Source organism: Squalius cephalus (genome assembly GCF_949319135.1).
Source record: "Squalius cephalus genome assembly, chromosome: 16".
NCBI lineage: Eukaryota > Metazoa > Chordata > Actinopteri > Cypriniformes > Leuciscidae > Squalius > Squalius cephalus.
The window spans coordinates 18,219,051-18,245,124 of record NC_137137.1 but is presented as its reverse complement, the minus strand read 5'-3'; the positions used below and the strand labels follow the sequence as shown (position 1 = coordinate 18,245,124).

General features: G+C 37.0%; 2 protein-coding genes across 3 annotated transcripts in view; one reads left to right on the top strand and one right to left on the bottom strand.

Annotated features, from left to right (window-relative positions):
* Positions 1–26,074, top strand: part of ralgps1 (Ral GEF with PH domain and SH3 binding motif 1) — a 114,570-nt gene that overhangs the window by 39,025 nt on the left and 49,471 nt on the right. Inside the window, exon 9 of the mRNA XM_079897883.1 lies at positions 2,491–2,617. Coding sequence (XP_079754009.1) covers positions 2,491–2,617 — 127 coding nt within the window. The remainder of the gene's footprint in view (positions 1–2,490; positions 2,618–26,074) is intronic.
* On the bottom strand, positions 4,949–25,436 carry angptl2b (angiopoietin-like 2b). 2 transcript variants are annotated; one of them, XM_079897039.1, is made up of 5 exons: positions 24,625–25,436; positions 14,135–14,996; positions 8,082–8,275; positions 6,692–6,962; positions 4,949–6,596 (listed from the first exon to the last, which is right to left on the bottom strand). In XM_079897039.1, the coding sequence occupies exons 2-5, from the start codon at positions 14,982–14,984 to the stop codon at positions 6,397–6,399; spliced, it is 1,515 nt and encodes a 504-aa protein (XP_079753165.1). In that variant the 5' UTR covers positions 14,985–14,996; positions 24,625–25,436; the 3' UTR covers positions 4,949–6,396. The 2 variants fall into 2 exon arrangements, with proteins under 2 accessions (XP_079753165.1, XP_079753166.1); XM_079897040.1 differs by having other exon boundaries at positions 5,525–6,596; positions 24,614–25,265.

Genomic DNA, 26,074 nt, shown 5'->3' with positions numbered 1-26,074 from the left:
CCCTCGGAGGGATTGTTTAGCGCTGTATGTGTCTATGGAAATGAGTAATGCCAGTGTGGCAGGCGCTTAAGTCCCTGTGTGCTGCTGTGGTCGTGGTGGCGGGTGATGGAGGCTTGATGAAGATCAGAAAAAGGTTTTGTTTTGGCATTTGATTGCTCTATCGCAGACAGAAAATGACTAGAGTAGCTGCTGAGATGGTGCACGCATACACGCACACATGGAAATCACATTGACTGAAATATGCCGGTGCTCTTATAATTTATTTATCCATCCCTGTTCATCATTTGTAATAGCTTTGTAATTAGTTTTTCCTTAAAATATCATAAGCAGTCTCACTTAGCTCGCAGTATTTCTTCAAATCTTTGTCATAATATTATTATTTCCACACCAGGGTCCCTGATTGATGGTATTGTGATCTAACTTCCCTGCCATGGAATATCTCAGCACCGTTTAAAATCAAATTCATACTGCTTCCTTTGGCAAATAAAAGAAGGGAGGGAAAAATCACTTTTCTGTGATGAGAAGAATCCATTGTTGACATTGCTGTGGTTCATTAAATTATTCAGGTAAATTTTAGGCTAGCATCTAAATGCTTTCCACTCCCTAACTGTATTGCTTGAGTATGAAGCTGTTGTAAATTAAATGTATCCAAAAGTCATGTTGATTAGAGCAACTCGGCTTGTAAATGACTAGTATAATCTGTCACAGTCACTCAGTGTTTATGCATGATATATCTATGTAACGATCAACTATCTATATCAACTATCAATACGCTTTCATACAGGTAGATTTTTTTTCCCCCGTTTCATTATTTAAAGGAGTAGTTCACCCAAAACTGAAAACTGTCATCATTTACTCACCTTCATGTATTTTGTGTTTTGTTTTTGTTTCGTTTCAGAATAGTTCACACAAAAATGAAAATTCTATCATCATTTACTCACCGCCATGTCTTTACTCTTTACTTTACTATCTTTGCTTTACTCAATCCACATGAATTCCTTGCTGGATTTTTTTTTCAATGAAAGTGAAATCGTTTGTTTGTTTTGTCTTGTTTGGAGCTTGACAGTCTCTGGTCACCATCACTTTCATTGTATGGAAGAGTGATATTTAAATAATGCACTTCACTCAAAATTTGATATTGCAATTAAAATGTTTACTATTTCCTACCAACTTTTTTAGTCTAAAGCAACTAAAAACTAAAAGAGTAACATAATCTAACATTATGCTAGAAGACATGGATTGTATTATACTATTATACGCACTGTGTTTAACAAGATGTGAAGATTAAAAAGTGAATGACTGATGAAATGATTTTCACCTCTGGAGACTGCTAGAAGTTCATCTGCCAACAGTGTGGTTTCAGCAACTGTTGCTTACATTGTTTGAACAAAATCTCCTCTCTGACTAAACCTATGAAAGTGTGAACAGACTGGATAGTAGTATGTGTATTTGTCTAATACCAGAGGAACATGTTGAAGTACTTTGTGCAGCACTTGATGTGATAAAGCCATGGGTGATGGAATTTTTGAGTTAATGAGCTTTTCGTTAATCCTAACAGGGGTTTTGCACATGGTCATCCCTACTGATGTTTTTCAATAGCACATGTGCTGCAAGGAAGCGTTGGGTGAATTTATGTCACTCATAAAGACCTTCTAGACACTGAGCCTGTTTCATGTGATCATGTGCTTTCCATAAATGAGAAATATGTCCAGTGCCGATAGCATATGTTTGGAGTTTGAGCTCTGGGAACTTTTTTCATTAGTCTCCCAATAGGTTTTCTTGTTTTTCATATTTATCATATTTGCAGATAGCTTTATTTAGATCAGAAGACTGAGTGGGGTTCCCCTCTGACAAACTTAACAAAACTGCGCCTCCCCAAGTCCCCCTACTAAAGTTAGTGGCCAACTGGGGAGTAACTCTGTTTATTTTTCAAGAGCTGTATATTTAAGTGAATGAGGCAGAGCTGAGATAAAAAAAAAATTAATAATAATTATTATTATTGTTATTATTAGTTTAACACTCATTAAAAATAATAAAATAATTATTCTTAATATAATTATTGGCAAATGTTTTTCATCTCAGATACCTCTATTAATTCATTCAAATATTATAAAAAGATGATCAATTTGCCAAGTAAAAATAATAATTAATACATTAAAATTGATTAAAAATGTATTCAAAGGCATAACTGGAAAAGTTTTCTTAGTGAAATTTGAAAATATTTTAAATTGATATTCATTTAAATATGTATCATCTTTTTTAATCTTATTTAAATTAATTAACAGGTAACTAACATAACAAAAATATTACAATACTAATTTTTGTTGCCTTTGAATACACTTCAAATTGTATAGATTAATATTTTTGTTTTTACTTGAATTCAATACCTCTGATTTATATTTCACACTTGAGAATTAGCCATTAGGTGTTGCTAATTTAATTCTGATTGAATGAACTATTTGTGTCTTGTTTGGTTTCTGTTCTTAACAGTTGATCAGTCGAAAGGACAAGGCCACCTTTGAGAAGCTTGACTTTCTGACGTCAAAGGAAGAGAATTACAATCGGATGAGAGAGTACACCAGGTCCCTCAAAATGGCTCCCTGCATCCCCTACCTAGGTGAGTGTTAATAAAAGGCATGACAATATTCAGTCAGAAATGGCTTGAGAGGCTTTGTGGATTGTTTTTAAAAGTTCATTTTTAAAAAAATTAAAAGTTTGCTTATTAATAAGGCCATAACTAAAGCATAAGATGCTTCCTTTTGAACAGAAACATTTTGGTCAGAGAGAGGAATGGGTCACTGGACTTAACCAGCTTTGCAATATTGACTCAATTAATGCTAGCAAACACATTTTACTTCAGTATAATGGCTTATTGCTTGTTTCTTGACATGTAGATGATTGGTGATGGCAGGGTTCATTTTAAGTTGGCTGTGAACACCTCATTATAATTTTTTTTTTTTGGCCTTGTCTCATCTGCACATTCTCCAGTGTCCAGCAGAGGGCATATCAATACACCTCTCCAGTTCAGGAATGATTGAGAAATGTGCCATATCCTGTTTTAGGTATCAACACAGGAAAGAAAATTACATTCGTCAAACCATTTCAGGGGGTTTTAGGATTTCTGCTAAAGCTCAAATATTCTGTCACTGAACTTAAAAGCTCCTTGACTTCCTGACCATTTTTGTAAGATGGAAATTACAATGAAATCATATTGAAATCCAGATTGGTACATTGGTAGCCACTTTCTCTCTCTCATGAAAAGACATCTGTCAAAGACTCTCATGGATGTTGCAGAAGCCCAGTGAGAAATTATTTACACATACATCAGTCTTCTCTAAAGGCACTGACAGCACTTGAAATGGATACCTCCCTCAGGATTGTCCAACATGGTCCAGATCTTTCATTGCAGTGAGGTCTGGATGACTAATCCAGCTGTTAGCCTTAGAGCCCGACCTGATCAGAAAGGGATCTTGTGGCTTTATGTTTAGGAGACGTTTTGGATGTTTGGCGGTCTTGTTTTACGAGATGTACTTTTTAAGATGAGGTTGTTTGATTTTGAACTGCACGACATAGACCGTACGTCATTGCCACATGCTTGAGGCCCGAGCCCATGGTCACAGTTTTCCAGGTGCTCTTGTGTCATTGTGGTATGCGAATAACTAAAAGACCGTTCCGAAATAACTTCAGTCAGCTGTAACTCAAATTATCTCTTGGTCTGTAACTTGTGGGCTGGTTCATTTCTAGAGGTCTGAAATGCACAAACAGCAAGTCACTGTGATTTTTAAGAAGGTAAACATGTGGATAGAGCTGACGCATGCCGTCCCAGCCGCACACATCTTTCTCATTAACCGAATTTCCTTTACATAATCCACACTGAGTGTCTGCTTCCACTTGCATCAGAGTTTCGGTAAACTACTGTACGTCCCACTCATCACATGGCTCTCTCAGACGTCACAGAAAAAGAAACCACTGTACCTGGTGCCGGTACCTTGTGGTTTAGTTGCAGGGAACTCCGGGAACATATTCCCATTCCTGAGCAGCAGGCAGTTGAAACCGCAGGGACGGAAAGACTGTCTGACGTGGCTGAGGTTGTGCAGGCTGTCACTTTAAATCTGTCAGTTTCCACTGCGCTTCTCCAGTGGCCCGTTCCATTTCCCATTGGGACAAAGGAAAAAGGAAATTAAATGGTTTGGGATTTTGTCAAACACTCTTTTCATGCCTTTTGATGTATTTAATAGAACTTGTATTATTGGTTTTAATACAAAAAAGAGTTCATACCTTCAGTTTGTACCAAAAAAGTATTCTTAGAGCCATAGGTTATTTATTTCTTTATATAGAAACCTCAGGTATATCCTGCTTTACACTTAGAATAGGAGTCTATTTGAAGAGTGCACTACATTAAGTCAAACAAAATAATGATAATGTTTAGAGAGTCTAGCCATAACTTCCCTAACAATGGAAATGTGGCGTTTAACAACTATTAGCCTTAATGAAGCTTGAGGACTCTGATCCAATTTGCTTTCCAAATATTTGTACAGCTTTTTATTACTGTTTCACATTTACCGCTCTTTGGTGACTTTTTGCTGGGCGAAACCCAGTCGAAACCTGTACGAATCGATGCGCTTGTGAATTTTTTCCCTATGCGTATTTTGCAACGGGTTCAAGTAGGTCACACAAATTTACTGTACCATGTTGACTATTAGAAAGCTCCTTGATTTTAAAATGACTTGAAAGTAAGAGCTGTGCATCATACATCACTACAAAATTGACACTGGGTAATGGACCTTTTTTCTGTAAAAGCAAAATGTATGTCGATTCATTCAAATAAATGTAGTTGTATCACACTACTTTGATTTAGAATGGACAGAATTCTAGATCTAATGACCTGGAGATAAAATATATATATATATTTTTTTAAATAAAAGTTTTTTTGTCTTTTTTTTTTTTTCATGTAGATCAAAATATTCGTATTTCTGGTTTTAAACCCTAAAATACTATGACCTCTTTGACTTCCATTGTAAGTGCATTACCATAGACAGGGCAAGTTATTAAATTATTAACAACTAAAATTATTTTCTGTGTTATTCAACAGCAAGCCACATATACATAATCTCAGTGGAGCTTGTTTTATATATATATACACAACATTTATGATAACACTTTAGTTTAGGGTTCAATTCTCACTATTAACTAGTTGCTTATTGGCATGCATATTACTAGAATGTTGGCTGTTTATTAGTACTTATAAAGTAATGCCTTATTCTGCATGACCATTTTCTACATCCCATAATCCTTCCCAATACCTAAACTTAACAACTACCTTACTAAATATTAATACGCAGTAATTAATTAGGAGTTTATTGAGGCAGAAGTCTTAGTTTATAGAACGAATTGGACCCTAAACTAGAGTGCGACCCCATTTATTATACGGTCGAAGAGCTATTTTGTTGTTTGAGTCTGTGTAGCATTTTTTAATTAATTGTTTGTCCCTTTACTTTGGCACATAAACTTTCTCAGTAGAACTGCAGCTGTGGCAGATTGATTTTTAATCCATTCACGGACAAAGCACGTGGCTGTACATATTTTATTGCAACAGTATGACAATACTAGGGAAAATGTTACAGTTACAGTATATTACAAATTACACATTATTTTCAATAATATTACGTGTATATGTACATAAATGTGTTGGGTCTTCATTTGACACCAGCAGCTAATTTACACAGTAAATACAGTTTAGATTGAGAAATCGATGACTGTTTTAAGATGTTTAATTGTGCATTATTTTACACTGCAACCTTTATATGAATTTTAAAAATGATATCCCTGAAATAAATTATGAGTCATTCATCTCATCAGGAAACATATATTCTCTTAGCTTTGAATAAACTAGGGATGCGTAAGCTGTTTATCACTGGATTGGATGTCCTGTGTCTTATTTGTAACAACGAATGAGTACTAATCAGTTATTTTACATATTTAACAAAAGCAATCTAAACAGCTCACAACAGATTCACAATTGCACTAAATATTTAAAGATGAACAGGTTTCATTTGATTTGATTGAACTAGAGTGGAAACGCACATCATTTTCATTATATTTTTTAGATGACTTCCTGGTGACTGATTGAAAACAGGCCAAGTCATCAGACACTTCATTTTCTGTGATAATGGATGTAAATAGCACTTAATAGAGCTTCCTTTTGTAGTGTTTGATAAATTGGTGTTCCTTCTCAGTTACGTCAACCAAGACCCTGTTTGTCCTTTTGCTATCATATCTATGCATGTAGGAAGCAAAACAATTTAAAAACCACAGTCTAAACGAATTGCACTTTATATGGTGGATGGCGACCATGTGGGAGCAATTGTCAGTTCGTTCCCTGTTTTTATGTGCTTCTCAGTGGAAGGTGTTCGGGTTGGGTCGTATCATCATCACGACCTTCTTGAGGGAATAGGCGCCTCCTCTGAATTCAGCCCAGTACACGCCGTCCTGATAGCGGCTGCGGTAGTGCCCTCCCCTGTACCACACGCCGTTCAGATTTGAGTGGGCACAGGCATTATACCACCAGCCTCCTTTTTGGTAGTGTGCACAGTTGCCTGAGATAAAACGTTTTATATATTAATTTATATTATTATATATTATTATATGCTTATAGAAACATTTTGACAATCTGTAATTGATTGACTGATACCTGTATATACATCATGATCCCTGTCCAGAGTGGTGAACTGCTTCCCATTGTGCCAAGTTAGGGAGTCACCGGCATTGCCATGATAACGGCCCACCTTGAGCCTGTAGAAGTCGGTCTCAGGCTCAAGGCGGAAACTTGCATACTCTGCAAACGTCTTGCGTCCAGACCAGTCCTCCAAGGTGACCAGCAGCTTGTAGTTCCCCTGGTTGGTTATCCAGTATATGTTCTCCAGACCCAGCCAGTACTCTCCATCAATGTTTCCAAAGCCTTGCTGTAATAAAACAGAGGAGCGCCTGACATTGAGTATTAGATGGACCATGTAAAATAGTTATTTTAGTGTACATTACTTAGTCTGTATTATTTTGTCATGTCATTAAGGCTGAAAAATTGCTGCAGGGTTTGTTCTTCTCTCTCGTTTTTTTTTTTTACTGGTATTGCTTTCATTTGCCAGCACATTCTTTGCATCAATAGACATCTTTCTGAGCCCATGAAGCACTTGTAATTCCAACTTTACTTGTGTTTAATACTGTATCTACAGGGCTTTGAAGATTTGTTTTTTTTTTGTTTTTTGTTTTTTATGAGGATTCAGATGACTGGCTTTTGTTTTACTTGTTTTTTTTCTCTGCACTTTGTATAAAAAGTCTTTATAATTGCGAGGAAAAAAGTCTGGGATATTTTGTGGGATATTTTTATTTTTTATTCAATGGCGGAAATAAGTTTCCATAAGTTTCCATACAGATGACTCAATGGAACACAATGGAAAAAAAAAATTCTTTTAAAAACCCTTCTTTAATTTTCTTATTCGGGTTTCAAAGCTGTTTTTATAAACATTCTCTATAATAGAATAAGTAAAGAACAATTTGTTCAAATGTAATCTTTAAAAACATTAACAATTTAATAACACTGTTAATTGTACTCTAGCTTTCAAAAGCTTGGGGTCAGCATTTATTTTATTTTTATTATTTTTTGAGGGAGAGAAATTAATACTTTTTCATTTGCAAGGATGCATTAAATTGTCATATGTATACTGTTAAAAAGATTTGGATTTCAAATGAATCCTGTTCTTTTCATGGTTTCATGGTTTTCACAAAACTAATAAACCCTAATCAACATTGATAATAATACTAATATGTTTCTTGAGCACCAAAACAGCATATTAGAATGAAAATAGAAAAATGTTATTTTAAATAGTAATAATATTTACTAATATTATGTATAAAATGTACTAATATACTTTAACATTGTTTTTTTATCAAATAAATGCAGCCTTGGTGAGCATAAAGGCCAATTTCATACTGTTTCTTATAGTTTTCATATTTATCAGCTATTTATCATTTATCGGTCATAACATTTAATTAATTACTGGCCAGAATTTATCTTCCTGGCTCACCTTATATGTCTCCCAGTTTCTGAAGAAGTTGACGGAGCCATCCATTCTTCTCTGGATGACCGTCCAGCCACCAGGGTCATGTCTTTGATCACACCACACCTGCATCAGCTTGTTGGTGTTCTCTGGCTTCACTAGGTGCATGCCACTGTTAGTGTGGCCGTCCTCCAGAGCCTCCAGACAATCCTTCCAGGGACCTAAGAGGAGGGGAAAATCATTCAGTATTTACTCCACTCAGTCACTCCCAGCTTATTTAAACAAGATATATCCCCTCATACTCAATTCTCAGAGAAGTCTTTTTATAGGAAGTCTTCTGTCTGTTGCTGTCAAATCTCATACTGGGAATATGACACTGTGACAGACTGAGATACTTGAAGGGAAATTCAGGTGCAAAGCTGAAACAATTGCATAATCCATGAAAGCCAGTCTCAGGATCCCCCTGAACACCGTTCTCAGTTGTATCTACTCCCGCTAGGTCTCTTGTTCATCCGTGGCACAGCTGGAAAAGCGCTTAACGTAAGAAGAGGATTGACCTTGGCTGCCATTCTGGCCTGGGAAGTTGCCTCTGCTATTCCAGCCAAACATAATGCTGGCACGAACGCCAAAGAAAGGCCCATTTGTTAAATAATGCAGTAGCAAGTAGATTAGAGAGCACTTCCAAGGTTCCCTGGGCATAGAGTAGTGTTTTTATAGGGATGTCAAGAATGGCTCCAATTTCCCAAGTTTTCCAATGAAAAGCAGAGTAAGAGACCATCCATAAATTAGTTGTCTTCAAAATCAAATTTTCTCTGATCTTCAGTTTTAAATGGTAAAATCTAGATGGGTTGACTACCCTGCTAATGGGGAATATATATCTTGAACCAGACTATGCTGGTTTGCTGGTCTCCCAGCCTGGTTAAGCTGGTCTGCTGGCTGGTTTTAGAGGGGTTTTGGGAACTAAACTATCTTGGCCGGGCTGAGACCAGCTTAATTGCTTTATACCATCTTAAAGCTACTAACAACAGCAAAGGGGGAAATTTCCATGCTGGTCTAGGCTGGCTTATGCTGGTTTGGTTGTGGTCTATCTAATGGAGCAGCACAAATATGCTATTCACTAGCAAAACCTAGCTGGTGAAACCAATTGTTGTTAATTATGGTCTTTTCTGTAGGGAAAGTAGTCAAACCTAAACACAACCTGAGACATGAACTTAAAGTTTTGCTCTCAAAGCACATGATCTCATATGTTCCATTTATTATTTGTGTATTTTAACTGCTCTCCTTACTGTTAGGTCTGATCTTACATCTCCGTCTTAAAGCGCTGCTGAGGCCTTGTGGTTTACTTACAGTAGTCTGGAACATTTTAGTGTTTACTCTCATCTTGCAGCTTATAAAAAGCAGGCCTCATGCCCAACGGCTGGCCCTCATTCACAGCCACTCCAACCCCTTCATCACTCTGGTCGGTACGTTTAAAAATTAGCTGGATGTGTCTTGTACCGAAACATAGGATGTTGCTCCAGTCGGTTTTTCTTGCATTTCACTTGTAGTATTTAAAATGGTTCATTTTAGTACTTAGAATTTACACACTTACAATTTAGATATTTCTGGTTGTATTTATGATAACAGACCTCAGACCGCTGGATTTATAGCCTCTAGTGCACATTCCACTGGGACAGATTTTGTCTGTTTTTCTGAAATCTCTCTGGCTGGCTGATTTTCACAGCATGCCAGAGTAAGAGCCATCACACTACCTGACAAATTTAAGATAACAACGCAGACGGGGCTCATTAGCCCCTTACCGTGAACAAAACTGAATCCATTCCAGCATTCCCAATCCCAGGAGGAGCATGTATTAAACCACTTGCTTCTTTATTGGATCAGTAGATTTTTTGGAATCTCAAGAGACATGCCTCACATAGACAAATTTAATAGACACTATTTTATGCAATGCATTGTTCCAACATAAAAAGTTCTATTGTAAAATGAAAACGAAATATTAATGATTCGTTATTTTTTGTAGGTCACTGAATTGACCATGTGATCCCTTTTAAACCGATGGTCCAGTGGGAATTTATTTTATGTATACCTGTACAGTACTTATTACATTATTATTATTACCATTAATAACATTAACAGACTGTGGTTTGGTTTATTCATCCCAAACTAATTCTGGATTAGAGTTTTAGTTTTAATTTTTATTTTTACCTTTATAAAAGCACCTCACTCCACATAATTTGCCTCATTATCTCGGAGCCACCAATTTCTTGCTCTCCCTTGGAGAAGTTTGCTTGTCAGCAATTTACAAACTTTCCCTTTATGCCCCCTTCTGTTTAATTGGTCGTAGAACATTTTACACCATGGAAACTTGCCACTTAATGCAAAATTAGTGCCAAGAACAAGTATTTGAAGAAAAGAAAGAAATCACGACAAGAACATAACAGCTAAAAGCAGGTTCAGAAGTACATATTTTGAAGCATTTGTTTCTAATTTGAACAATTATTTTAGTGAGTAGGTGAGTCACTTCTTAACTGTTTCTGGTTTACAGTGACAATATTTTGGTGTACTTGTTCATGGGGCTTTATAGAAGTTTAGTCCAAGGCAGCTGTTATATCTGGCAGACAAAGGGACACAGTTTAGATTAGTTGTGTATGAGGGAGAGATGGAAAAAGACAGTGCTGTGAAAGAACAGACTCACACTTTGTAAGCAAAAACTGTCTAATGGCAGAGAAGGCAGACAGGGAAAGAAAATCTGCTTTTCACTACAAAGACTCTAGCTAACATTCACAGAGATGAATGAGGTGATGAACTGGGGTTGAACACAAATCCATCAAGTCAAGTGAACTTTAGAGGAGATATGGTAGGAAGAAGGGAGGACGAGGAAATGGAGAGGCCTTACAGATTTTCAGTGGTGTGGGTCTTGTTAAAACAACTTGGCAAATCCATCAGCAGGCCATTTCTTTCCAGCAGGAAGACCCAGACCTGATAGAGCGCTGAGCTTTGTGTGGGATGTCTGGGTCACCCATGTCTGGTAACACTGGAATAAATGACTTCACTCCAACAGAGTGCTGCTTCCCTCCTTGCCCTGCTCTTTCTGCTATCCTCTTATTTCCTTTCTCATCACTGCAACTTAATTGTCTTGACGACAGCATTTAGACTGTCAACCAATTCTATTTTTGTCAGATTGAGTCTTGTTGCGTGTTTGTAAACAGCAGAAATTGCTTATCAAGATTGGATTTTTGATTTCCAATTTGGACTACTTTCACATGTGGTTCTAAATCTTAAAGGAGAACTTAATAAAACTGTCTAGAATTCATTTGGATGGTTAAACAACCTGTTCTGGTGATATTGGTGACTTTCCCCGCTCCCCCCAGCGTTCCCAGGCGGAAAACCAACCTTGCAACTTGGGGACTACCGTCCCGGCAAGATAGAAATTGGAAGTCTCGTGAGAAGCGAGAACGAGAACGAGCGCGAAACACGAATTGCTTTACGGCAATTCGCCATAAACACACACGCAAGTATGATGTATTACCAGATTACACACCTCGGTCGACATAGCTCCACACGATACAGTTGGCTTGCTCCGATCAAAACAAACGCACATGAGCAGCGGTAGAGAGGGGGAGGTTTTGAGTTTTTTACGACCGTGTTGTGAAATATACGCCCCACAGCTGTAGGGGGAGCTCGTGGGGAAAGCATGCGACAACAAAAGGAAAAATCAGCGAAGAAGTGACTAGAGTTCGCTAGAGTTGCCGAGTTCTCCTTTAAGGTGCAGTCACATTAGTGAAATTTAATCATGCCAAAAAGGTAAATGTTCTATTGTCAGAAGTGTAGCCATGAACCACAGATCACACAGACGTCACATTTATACCAAGCAGCTTTCTTTTTCTGCTTTCCAACTTGAACCTGTTGTGAAATCTGTGTGGGGAAATATTTCATCCTCATGCACCCTCATAAAGTCCCTAGAAAAAAATCTTAGAATCCTATTGAAATGACTGGATTTTGCTCTTTAAAATTCCCTGAATGATGATAAATGTGACCACACCATTACACCAAAATCACAGTCAGATCCGCGTCATGTGTGTCAGATCTTAAAGTGACAGCAGCCTAATAAACCTGCTGCTGTCTGTCATTAATGTTAATCAAAGAACAAAAGACAAATAGAAAATCACTCACTGCTCTTAAATGAATAACTTTTGTAGCTTTAATAAAAATGTATCTATATTTAATTTATAAATCATGCAGTGAAGTATATGAAGTGTTTGATAAAGTGATTCTATATCTCTAACTACAAGTGAATATAACGATATTTCTGGATATTTCCTACCTGTTAGATAAAATATTTGAAATATGTTGTTTCTACATTAATTTGGAGATTAATTGTGAAATTACTACAATATAAAAATACATGAAAAACTTTGTTAGGAGTGATTAATCGCAATAACAGAAAAACGTGTGATTAATTAGTTCAATTTTTTTAGTTGGTTGACAGCACTACTTTTTTCTGAATCTATTTTTTTAAATACCCTTTCATTTACAGTATCTATGTATGTCTAAGCAAAGTAAAAGCTGCAAGATGTCTCAAGCAATTTTTTGAAATAAATTAACATAAATTAGAGGGTGAAATTGCCATACGCCTCATACTGTGAACACACATATATAGTGTAAATGCAGACTCATCCACAACTCTACTTTAGACTTTTTCTGACCATCTTTCGTTCACTTTTTTGACTTCTGTCCAGAATCTTTCTTTCTATTTCCTTCCAGAGCTCTTTTTCGTACTATAGTCTCATTGTGAAAGCTTGACTCTCATTGAGGAGAGTTTGTGTAACCTTTTGCTATTAATGCAGGCAGACCTAGCCAGGAAATTGCTCATGTCACCAGATGAAGTGGAAATACAGCCACTGAAAGCTTTAATTTTCACTGTCTTGACTAGTTTTACATTACATGATATAAACAAAACATTATATCATGATATTCTTATGTTCACTGCAATCAGAGAAACAAAAGTATACGTTAAACTTTGGGGGGGGGAGAAGTAAACTTTTAATTTTTTCTACATTATTTCACTCAAACAAAAATTGGGCTTTTCTCTTTTTAGAGTATTAAAAGCATGTATAAAAAAATTGCAATCAGTCTGAAATTAGATATATTGCATTAAATTGATCTTGACTTTTTTTTTTTTTGGTCCTCCTACAACAATGTGTGTGACTCAACACAAAATATTTTTTTGATATTCATCATCTGACCAGATTTACTAACTGGATGTTGGCATTTCAAAGCTGAGACAACAACAGATGGTTTATTGTCACATCTCTGTGTGGGAGTCGCTATGTTGAGAGAATTTGAGATGAATGAACTTTGATAGGCAGTGCTGAATAATGATAGATAAAACCAAACAAGGATAGGAGTCATCAAATGGAAACATTGTGCTTTTCATTTTTTGTTGTCAATAACCATTAAAGTTCATTCTGACATTTATACAGCAATTTTGCTATTAAAGCTATTTGCTATTTAAAATTCTTAGATGATTTTTTTATTACTAAAAGTGTTGAAAAATGGTCTAAACCATGATAGCAATAGATGAACCTGAAACAACTTCAATGACACATCGTTAAAAGTTTGGGGTCGGTAATAATAATTTATTTTTCCTTTTTTAGCATTTTTAGAAGACTCTAATGCTCACCAGGTCTTCAGTCTCACAGGATCCTTCAGAAATCATTCTAATATGCTGATTTGATGCTCAAGAAATATGTATATTTATTATCAATGTTGAAAACATTTTTCCAGGCTTCTTTGATTATTAGACAGTTCAAAAGGACATCATTTATTTGAAATGGAAATATTTTGAATTACTATATATGTCTTTACTGTCACTTTTTTTGATCAATTTAATACATCTTTCCTGAATACTTACTGGCCACAAACTTTTTCAGTGGTAAAGTTGAATGGTAAATGTGTTCTGTTGGAAAGTTTTGTAAAACCTATAATCTTATTTTCTCAAAATGCAAGTATTTCGTTTCATTTCAGTTTTTCCCTTCAAATAGTATATGCACCACTGAAGGAATGAAGCTGCGACTCACCTGAGGGTTTGTTGGTGGTGGACGGGCTGTGAGTTCCTCCTGGCATGGTGGGAGGAGGGGCGGGTGACACTTTGAGGTTCTGATCGCTCTGGATCTCGTTGGTGATCTGGTTGTTTCGGTTAAACGTAGGCTTAGTGAGGGGTGGTGAGGGTCTGGGTTGAGGTTGTGGTTGGGGCTGAGGCTGAGGCTGGGCTGGTACCCTGGGGACCACAACCGGTGGTCCCCTCTGACACTGTGCCTCGAGAAGGGCAATGAGCGCCGACTGGTTATTGGCCAGTGAGGCGAGGTGCTGATACTTATGCTCCAGATCTTTATAGCGGTTTGTAAGCTGCAGCATCTCGGAGGTCTGGTTGAGAATCTTGTTCTCCAGTTGCGACAACTCCAGCGCATTGTCCCTCTTACGGATGATCTCATGCAGCAGCTGCATGTATAACTGCGTCACTCTGGAATTCATGTTACGGGACTCCTTGCGCAGAAGCTTCACCTCGTTGACGATGCCGCCGTCGACTTCTACAAGCTGCTGCAGAGTCTCGATTTGTCTCTTCTGCTTGTGCAGCTCAGAGTTGAGAAGTTCCAGCTCCTGCTTATTGACACGGTTCTCCAGCATGGCCTCAGGCGCCTTGGAGTTCACACAGATGGCTCCTGTAACCTTCTGCTGGGGTACGATGAAGGTGTAGGAGCACTTGTCCTGCGGAGGAGGCTCGGGGGCCCGCCGTGTGCGAGAGGTCGATAGGAATTCAACCTCTGGACCTTCATCACTGCTGTCAAACTCCTGAGTGCTGCAATCCGTTTCAGGAAACCGTCTACTCGCCAGAAGCAACACCAGCCATACTAGCACAGGAACATCCATAGCCACACACACCTGTGAAATACATCAGTAGAGAAGGAAGAATGACATTCATTTTTTGATTGATTAAAAATAATATTTTTTTAGAACCTTAAGCTGTTTGCCATGATCTTTTTTCAGTAAGTCTCTTAAAATCTGATAATTTGACCTTTTTATGACAAGATTAGTTCAGGTTATAATATAACGTGGTGCAACATAATATTTATGAATTAATAAGTCATGATATTTGGAATAACAAAATATATTTGACCTTTTCTTTTACTTTTACCATTGTTTAGCAAATTTCCGTGAGCGAAATCCAGTCATTTCAAAAGGAATCCACACGATCAGGAATTTCACGTACGGATGAAAGATTTTTCAATGCATGTTTTGCAAAAAAATGTATTTGATGTTGTGGATTCATCACTTTGACCAACATAAAGCTGCTTGGTTAAACTTTAGTGTGAGTTGTGCTTCGTACATCACTACACTATTGACAATTTTTTAGTGGACATTCTTATTTTTCATTGACCCTCAGGTCACAACAATTAAAGTTGCCTTTGTGCATATAATTCCTTAAGTCATTGCCGGAACCATTGGAACAGTAATCCTTTAAATCTTTACTTAATACCACAATCCTAAGGGTATAAGGATATATTTTTTCCATCCTAGAGGCGTATAGGAGGTATGAGGCTAATATCCTCCTCTATCTGTCTGGACAGGCCTAGCTTAACTGAGCTAACACAACCCCAACTGATCTAGACAGAAGATCTGACACCTCACTCAACCTCAGTCATGCAAGTGAGCTTACTACTACAGAGTCAGTGGGATGCCCCTGTTTCTAACCCAGTCATGGAAGCTCTTAAACTTTGGGGATAGATCAGGTTTCCCTTGGAGAATTGGTCTGGCAAGCCATCATGTTTCTCCAGCACTGATGGAGAAGCAGGCAGCAGTGTGGCTGACCCTCACAGCAGAGGAATAATGAGGCTCTGCAGCCCCATATTCTGTAAGTTCTTGGCTTCGCTGGAGCTACTGGACTTGAATCTCACTCAAACACTCTCTTTGCATCCTCTCTCAAAAACTTTTGGAATGTCTGATGATTCATCGTTGCGAATCAATTTATTCAAGTTCATCCAAAAAAAAAATTATAGTTATATTAATTAGTTATTTTTTAAAAACTTTTTTTATTTGTTCAAGATTGTATATTAAACAAGTAAAACCTCTATTTTATGTCCTAAAAAATACAACTCATCACAGCAGTATCTTTTGCAAGAACTGAATCCAACATCAGCATTAATTCGCTTTTAGTGCAATGGCTTGTTAGCAGTGTTTATTTTAGTATTATTTAATTAGAGTATTATTATTATTATTATTGTAGTATTTATTAATATTTAGAATTAGCTTTTATTTTTTTGTTTTTACTTTTCATTTTAATTTTAGTTTTAGTGATTTTATGTGCTTTTGCCTTTTTGTTTTTGTTTTAAATATTTATTTTTTAGCTTTATTTCAGGTTTAGTTTTTGTAATTTTGACATTTAAAACTTATTTTAATTCAGTTAGCTGCCAAGGCAATATTTCAGATTTAGTTTAATGAATGAAAACAACTCCTAATAGTTTTAGTTACAATTACATTGTTGTCATAATGAGACCAGTTTTGACCACACAAGCAAAATCAAATATCCTGTTGAACAATGGAGCTGCCTCAATTGCAGGGTGACACAGAGAGTTTAATGCTGCTGAATGGATTGTTTGGTCAGCATGTGTGTCCTGGCAGGAGTCTGCTCTGATCTGGTAAGCTGCCATATGAAGTTCTCGATGACGGCACTTGGTTATCTGAACATTGCCATAGGCTTAAACATCACTGAGGGAGAATGGAAAATCTGATGTAGTTCTAGTTCATACAAGCAATGGGATTTTACTCTGATTAAGAATGTATTACACACAATGCATTGTGCAAGGCGTGCATAAACCTTGCCTAACAAAGCTTACAAGAAAATTGATATTGCATTAGGGCCGGTTCATGCAGAGCAGGTTTTTGAGTTCCACTGCTCTGCTTTTTAATTGTTTTCTGTGTAAACATACTCTACATGGACATATTTGATATTTGTCTTGCTACTTTTCAGCGTCTTAAGTTTTCAAGATATTCAACTTTTTTAAAACACATCACAAGACCATGGGCTATTTTTTTCGTTCTGTTGCGTCTCACATTTAAATGTAACTTATTGTGTTTAAATATAAATATCCATCAGTATGATGGACCTATTTGACTTTTGTGCTGCACAGCATGTCAAGTTAAAAGAAAAAAAGAAACTTGACTTGAGAACCTGTTCTTTCACACTTGCGATATTAAATGCAGGAACATTTTGGTGTGAATGGCACTTTAAAACGTAAAACGTGCAGTGCTTGGTATGTTTGTATGAGTGATAACATATGTTGGTATGATAGATGCGAAGACAGAGCAAATTTGACACCTGCTTCCAAAGGATGACTGTCATTTGAATTCAGTCTCCAAGAAGGTAAGACAAGATTTATTAGTCTGATTTATTTATTCACAATGAAAATAAAAGTTACATAACGCCCACTATTAGAAGCCCTGTAATAACACAACACATGGCCTTTTATATTCATGAAATGAAGCCACTTTGTGTTGTTTACCTCAAGTTTCAAAGAGAGCAAGCATATTATTGGGAAAGCAGCCCTGGGGTGTGGAAGGAGAAATGCCTGTAAAGGCTTTGGAAAACACATCTCCTAAGAAAATATAACTAGAGCGCTTCATCTTTGGGAACTTTAATTGAACGCTGCTGGTGGATTGAGTTGTGGATTGCCGCTGTTCAACACCTTTCTGACCCACTGCGAGCAGGTTCTCTGATCTGCACACACATACACAGATTCACTACTCATGCGTTGTTTCTGACAAATGCAGGCAAGTTATAAGTTATTCAGCTTCTTACATCATATTGAATAATGTTTAAAACTGAATAATAGAATGAAATTTATTTATACAACAGTTTTATTGATAAAATTGAGTACCTTACTTTTGAGACAATTCCTTTTAATCATTGTATCTCCGAGCAACACGCAATAATGGTATTTTGTTCTTGAACGTATCAGTGTTTTTGAACGAATTAGTTGAGTTGAAAGATTCAATGACTTGTTCATAAAGACTATCACTTGTTTCTTGAGTTAATTAATTAGGTTTTTTTATATAAATCAATTAAGTGAATGATTTAATGACTCGCTCATAAAGACAGTCTCTTGTTTCGTTCATGAATGAATCAGTGGGTATGAATGAATGATTTGAATAAATGATTCAATGACACACAAATAATTTTTTCATTCATGAATGAACTTGTTTTTTTTGTTTTAATTAATCGGTTAAGTGAATGATTCAATGACTCACTCAAAGGCAGTTATTTTGTTCCTGAATGAAACTGGTTTTGAGTGAATGATTCATTGACTTTTATAAAGACTGTCACTTGTTTTGTTCACGAATGAATAAATGTGTTCAGTTGAATGATTCAGTGACTGTCACCACCTACTGACTTAACAGTGTAACCTGCAGAAAGACTCACTTAAACTGTGAAAGAGTCACTAATAAAAGTTTCTAATGCACACTAACACTGTGTCTACACCGGACGTGGCATTTGTCAACAGCTTGTGGCTGTCTACAGTGGACGAGAAAAAGCGACCGTTGCAAATCTATTTGTTCTTTGTGTCAGAAGTAGAGCGAGCCCTTGACTGGAACAGAGCATCAGTTTACTGACAAGAATTTGTTGTGTTGCCGCATCTAGTGTTGACCGCATCACTGAATATAAAGGTTCTATTTGCTTGTGTCGCATTGCGTCGAGCCCCTCGCGCCTGGTGTGGACTAGACACGGGTATAACAATCTGTCTCAAACACAGACAAGTAGTTTGAAGAGAACTGTTGTATAATAGAGCAATTTCAAAAGCTATAATTATCAATGACCTGGATCAGAAAAATGAATTAGCATCTTATACTTTATAGATCTCTTTTTCTCCAAAAGCTTGTCCAACATATCTTTTCAGCCTGTTATCATCATGGCACGAAAACTTACAAAGCTGACAGCAGAGTTTTTTGGGGAATTATCTGGAGAAAAGGGAATTGCAGTGCTCATTAGTTTTGTTTTATAACATATTCTGGGAGGACAGCCAGAGGGGAGTCAATCGTGTTAACATTAGGGAGATTTTAGAAATATTAGCACTAATGGATGGATTTTTACTGAATGAAACATTTTACCGCTAGTATTAACATTTCTGCTTGTCGAGTGTCTCTGTGTTGTGGAGGATTGATGCAACACAATTCAGGTTGTTTATTTTATTGTGGCTGTTTATACATAGTTACCAAAATAACAGACCTTTGCTGATGAAGTCAGCAAATGGACAGGAAACCTGCAATCTGTCTGTCCACATCATGACTTCACCACTGAGACAGTGCAGAAAAATTCATCTAATAGTCAGCTCGCATTGCAATTCGTGTTGTCTCTCTGTATTTATCCCTCTCTTTCTCCCAGCTTTGACAGGACCCTTCATGTTCTTACTGTTTAAACTGCACACAAACAAGAGAGATGATTTTAGAGCTGTTTACGTAGTATCTGTCTTATTTGTCCTGCCAAATTATTTTCGTATTTCCGGCCACTGATATTAAGTTATATAATCCTGACAGAAAAAAAAAAGAAAGATGCAAGACATACAGTACTGTAAACTTCCTGCTGTTTTCTGTCTCATGGAAAACATGTCATTCTTATGTCCCCATTCTGCTGTCTGGACACGTTTGATTAAGACTCTTGTCTCGTGCTCCTCACAAACTGCCTTTGTCTCACTAATCTTACTGACAGATTGATTGTCGGAAATTTTAAAAGCTGTTGACTGACAAGAAGGATCCATAGAGACGCCTATTGGAAAATCCATCTTAAGTCGGTAACTGTGTTTTGAAACATGGTAGCTGTCTAAACTCATCATTAGCTAGTCCAAGCAGGTTATTAATTTTCCAAAAACAATCCTTACCTCCTAAACTGACTGATTGCTGTGACCAGCTGGTAGCTGGTCTGTTGCTGATTCCAGATGGTTTGCAAGCTATGACCAGCTAGAAACCAGTTACCATGTTCCAAACAGTAACCATCTAAAGTTGGATTTTCTAGCAAAAACAGCTGCTCCAATCAAATCGGATTCAGTTTCTTTTGATTTTAATATTCTGGCATAATCAATTCTGATTGGTCAATCATTGGATTCAGTATCGGATATTTCCTAATACCCATCTAAAGATTATCTCTTATTTCACACAAACGGCGGAAGTTGTGTTTATGTCTCAGGTATTGACTTAAGTATTAATATTATAATAATAATGTTGACGTGTTCATCTTGTTGCTAGGCCATTGTTTTATATTTTGTAGTGGACCTTTTTTTTCTTAGCAGAATCTTTTAGTATATTACTTATTCTTTAAAAGAGGTCAGTATGGTTTTATTAAACAAATTAATACTTTTATTCAGCAAGGATGCATTAAATTGATCAAGAGTGACAGTAAAGACATTTTAAAATATATTTAACGTGTTTAACTTTCTATTAATCAAAAAGTCCTGAAAGAAATGTATCAGGGTTTTCACACAAAAAAAACATCTGATTTCAACATTGATTATAATCAGAAATGTTTCTTGAGCGTCAAATCAGCATATTAGAATGATTTCTAAAGGATCATGTGACACTGAAGACTGAAGTAATGGCTATTGAAAATTCAGTTTTGACATCACAAAAATAAATGACTTTTTTCAAATATATATTTAAGTCGAAAGAAATATGTTATATATTAAATCACTGTTTTTGCTGTATTTTTCCATTAAAATGAATGCAGCCTTTTTTAAATGTTGTCGGCCCCAAACTTTTGAACTGTGGTGAATCTCTCTCAAGTGAAAAAGAAAAGAAAAAAGTTTCCTAAAAGGAAAAAAATAATGATGGTTTCCACTAGAGAGTGTATTTCATGAGAGGCTAAGGAACCCCCTTGTGCCGCTGTAACAGACCAATAATGATAGGTTGGACTTGCGACTTGTTGGATATACTGACAGAGTGTCGGACAGCGGGGCATTACAACAGGCAACGTCTCGTGTGAGTTAATGCTGCGGGCGGTATGTGGTTTCACTGTGGTGTGTGAGCATGTGCCTATGTTTCAGTGCTCGTGTGTGTGTGTGTCTAGGAAGGGGGATACCTGTGGTTTCTCTGAGTGGAACATAAGATGTTTAAGAGTGTGTGATAAAGAAATTCAATGGAGACCCCAAGTCTAAGAGCCAGGACTCCCCAACCAGAATAAAGAGACAGTTGAATTGCTTTCCTCTGTGGTGCAATGTCTGTGTGAGCAGCAGGGCAAGAGAAAGCACATCTGCCTCATCCAGAGAGCTGTCATTACTCCCTTGGTGGGAATAAAATCCTCCAGAGTCTGTCCTTCTGACATGCACCTTGAGAAGTGTCCCGACAGGCCAAAGTGAAGTTTACCTCGTCCAGTGTTCCATTACAGATGTGGCATGACTTACAAGCTACAGCATGTCTGAACTGCTATTGAACTATTCCACATACGCCTTATAAAAGATAAAGAAACACCTTTTAAAAGAGAAAGAACAATAACCGATAGAAACAAGTTCTGCCTTGTTTTGCACCAATAACAACATAACATTTAATTCTTGAATTTGAATTGAAACTAAGGTGCATGATGCAGATTTGTTCTTCATAATTTAATTTTAAATTTAATTCAATTTAATTTTAAAATACATTTTACATTTCCTTATTCAGAATTACCAATTAAACCATATTCACAATGTATTATGTTTCCAGATCATTACACGATATTAATAATCATTGTTTGAAACCACTTAATTTCCCATTATGCTCTAGTTTACTAATGTATTCACTAAAAATTTGTTTTGTTTTGTTATGAAAAATTCATTTTGAAAGTGCTGAACTTTATATATAATGAGTTAAGGAAAAATGTATTCTATATCAAGAAATAAAAAGGAATACTTAGTCAAACTTATTCTTAAAATAATAATTTGTTAAATTATTAATATATTACTTAATGCTTAAAATTATTGACCAACTATGATAATTAATCATCTAATTAACTGTTAAACTAATTTTTTTCTGAAATTGCCCAGTTATGGCCAAGTCAAACTCATGAATTGAAACGGACTGATCATAACCAATAACATTAGTGCAGTGTGCAGTCATTTACATTAACTGGTATTACTATTGTTTGGTCTGACTTCCTGTGGCACAATAGCAGTGTTTGAATCATTGATTAGGGAGTAAGGGGACACAACTACTCTATGTCTTCTTTCAGTCTTTCCCTATCGCTCCATCATCCCCTTGTTATCTCGCCTGCCCTTCTCATTTCAACCTTAGCGTGGCATTCCTTGAATTCCGCCCCTCATTAGAGTAGGCCAAGCTGCCATACAATCTCTCTCACACACACACACACACACACACACACACACACACACACACACACACACACACACACACAGAGAGAGAGAGAGAGAGGATGGTGAAGGCTGACGAAGTCCTCACCTCACACTTGTGCCTGTGTGCCTCTCACAAATTAGCTCTGACTGTGAAGTTATATCTATGTAGGTTAGCAGAGCACTCAGACTAATGAGACTAAACACAGGCCCTTTGCACATTTAACAATGGACCTTTTTTTTGTGTCATTAGTGTACATTTTCTACAGTGTCATGTTCTATTTAAAGGGATAGTTCACCCAACATCATTGTGTAGTAGAACACAAAATGAGATGTTGATTCTGAAGTTTAGCAGAATGTTGAAGTTGCCCTTTCCCACACAATAAGTAATTGATAACTGAAATTGTCAAGCTACCATAAACGTACCATAAAAAGTCTTCTGAAGCCTTTGTGTGGGCAGCAAACTGAATTTGAGTTGTAATTAACAAATGAACATTCTATTTCAGTAATAATTTATTTGAAATAGAAAACATATGTAACATTATAAGTGTCTAATTACAAGCAATTTACAACTTTAAAACAAGCATTTAAACAGTTTAGGGATATACAAATATTTACAAATCATTTTAGGTTCATAGAATATTAAATTAGTGGAATTAAATGTATTTTATTGTATTAAATCAGTGAGATTATATTACAAATATATGAATAGTTCAAATAAAATATAAATACACATTTTTCAAATGTAAAGACTTTTACAGATGCTGTCAATGCATCCATATTATACTCTTCAGCGTATTTTCAATAATTCTTACATGTATTAATAGTACTAAAATTATGTATGAATACCTGCAAATATGAATATTTATGAGATATTAATGAGATCAGGTTGCTAAACCAGGAGTTTCCAAGCTTTACAGTCCCAGGGTCCCTGCACCCAGACATTAATATTAATATTTATGAGATATTAATGAGATCAGGTTGCTAAACCAGGAGTTTCCAAGCTTTACAGTCCCAGGGTCCCTGCACCCAGACGGACCCCCAGTATGAAAAATCTAGATACATTTTGGTAAGACTTTTAATAACTTTGATTTAAAACATTTTCATTAATACTGTATATTTAAAACATAAGCAAAATCTACTTGTTCCTTTCTGCGGACCTCCTGGGGTAGCTTCAGGGACCCCTAGTCAAAAACCCTGGGTCTAGACCATTGTATAAACAATCCTGAGTGCTTTGTATACAGTTGCAATTATGAGCTTTGTGTATTTTGTTGCCATGACATGCCCGTCCATAAAGAGAGTACTTGAGATACTCTGATTTTGAAGACTCGTAAGCTCTATCTTATTCAAACAGAACCATGGCTGAACAAAGCCTGATTGAGAAGTCTGCCTCCGTTCTGATCCCTAGATGGAAAAAAGCTTCCTGGGGAATAAAACAAAGAGACACATCCACAGTCAACTCTCCTGCATCCTGTCCCTTCCAAACATTTCGGGATGTTTAACTTTACCTCCCTCCATCCCTGCCTTGCATCCCTCTTCCTTTCCTTTCTCTAATTCCAAAACTTATAATTGAAATTCATAAAACTAAAAGATAAATTGTGTACAACACTCCCCCATCGCATTTCTTGTCATGCTGTTTTAAACCACTTTAGTAATTCCTTTTCCGTCATTCACACCTCAGTGTATTCATAGGCTTGTCTAGACTGTCTTTCAACACGTGGGAAACGACTCTTTTTGATCTGAATGCTCACAGACGTCATTATTGACGCAGCCGCTTTGTTGTCTTAAATTGCGTCCGGGGTCCCTTGCTGGTAACAGCCATTGTGTGTTTATGACAAATGAACCGCTAAAACACACCATCCCTGAATTTCTCACTTCTATTGTCCTCAACGACCCCATATAACTTTCTTTCAGCCCGTCAAAGATTAACCCTCCACTTAAACCATCAGAAAGAGATGTCGCCCAGGGCGACAGACCTTATCCATACATCCCATGACAGGATCGGAGTGGGAGGGCGAAGCTTAAAAACGATTACCAAAGCACATAAAACTCAGTGTGTTACAAAAAGTGACGCAAGCTTTTAGCCAAACATAAACAGGTGTTTAAAAGTTCATTCCAAGATTAGCACAAGCATTGTAGTGAGCCGGATGCAATTACACATGTTTAGAGAGCAAGCGGAGCCTCTGGGCTCACCTTAACCTTACCAGTTGATTCCAGTCTATTGCACAGCACCTTCTTGAAATCCGTCAGTGTCCTGGAGAAACCGTGCAAAGTGCCTCTGTGGGAATAGTCATCACAACTTGTGGAGATTGCTCTGTGGGGTTTTCCTCTCTCTTCTCCCACTCACTCTCTCTCTCTCTCTTTCTCTCTCACTCTGTCTGTCGTAATATCCCACTGTCTCTCTTTGTTAGTATGTCCTTGGTGTCAGTGGAAAGGTCTTCAGTTTTAAAGTCTTCAATTAAACACCTCTGTTTGTGTGGCGACGCAAATCCTGCAAATCCTTGCTCAAGAACTCTGACAAGTACCTCTTCAAGAACTCTTCTCAAAGAGAAGTGGTAAAAAACATATTAAACAAAGTGAAAAATTCTGACTTTTAAGATAGCAAGTCAAGTATTTTAAGGAGCTTGAGAGAAGTGGGCTTTGAAGACTTCAGAAGATCAGCAGATATCTCTGTTAAGTGTTGTAGATGTAGGTTCCTCTGTTCATTTGTGGTATTGAAAGGCAAGGAAAGTCCACCAGCATGTTCTTCTCAGCCCTCAGGAGGAGTTTGTGTGTTCCCTGTCAGTCTTACTGGACTAAGTCCATCACCTCTGTTGCACTAACTTATTCTACTCCTCTCTCTCTCTCTCTCTCTCTCTCTGTCCCTCTCTTCATTTCCAGCAGGCAGTGGATTTGGGGTTGGTCCACCCCCTCTCCACTTCTCTCCTCCCCTTGGCACAAAGGGATCTAAAAGCATGAGCTTCTAATCCCCCACCCAAATTCACAACCCCTGCTATTCACTTCTCCCTGTCTGTCTATTTCCGGACGGTCGACTACCAGCTGCAACTGTTGTCTGGAGTTCAGTGATGTCACAGAATGCTAGAATGATGTGTAGCAAAATCAAAATGATAGGAGACTTTTAAATGAGATTATGGACTTTTTTCTTGGTTTTACGTTGGAGTTGGTTCATAAAAAGTAATAATAACAGTGATTGACCTGTGTATCTCTTAGTTTAGTGATGCAGTGATTCATACTGACAGCGTCTTATTTCCTTTATTTCCGTCTTGTTTATTAAAGCCTTAAAAATGAATGGAAAAAAATATGCTAATAATTAAGAAATGTGTGGGTATATATTTATAAGCATTTCTCAACACTTTATATGGACTATAATGAAACCTCTTGCATACTGTGGTGGTCCTGTTAAAATTCTTAATTTCCCCAAACAGGAAGTCAGTTTGGGGGTATTTACAAGCTGCCTGATGTGGGATGTTTCTCTATGGAACGTTCACACTCCATAAGACTAACAAGGTGTTCTCAGAGCAGATGTTGAACAGAGACTGTGCTTCATGTAAGGTCAAAGCTCACCTGATTTTTACTTCATCAGTAGGAACAGCTGAGACCTTTGAGGAGTTGTAAGACACATTGACTGACTGCGTGTCCCATTTTCTTCTGTCT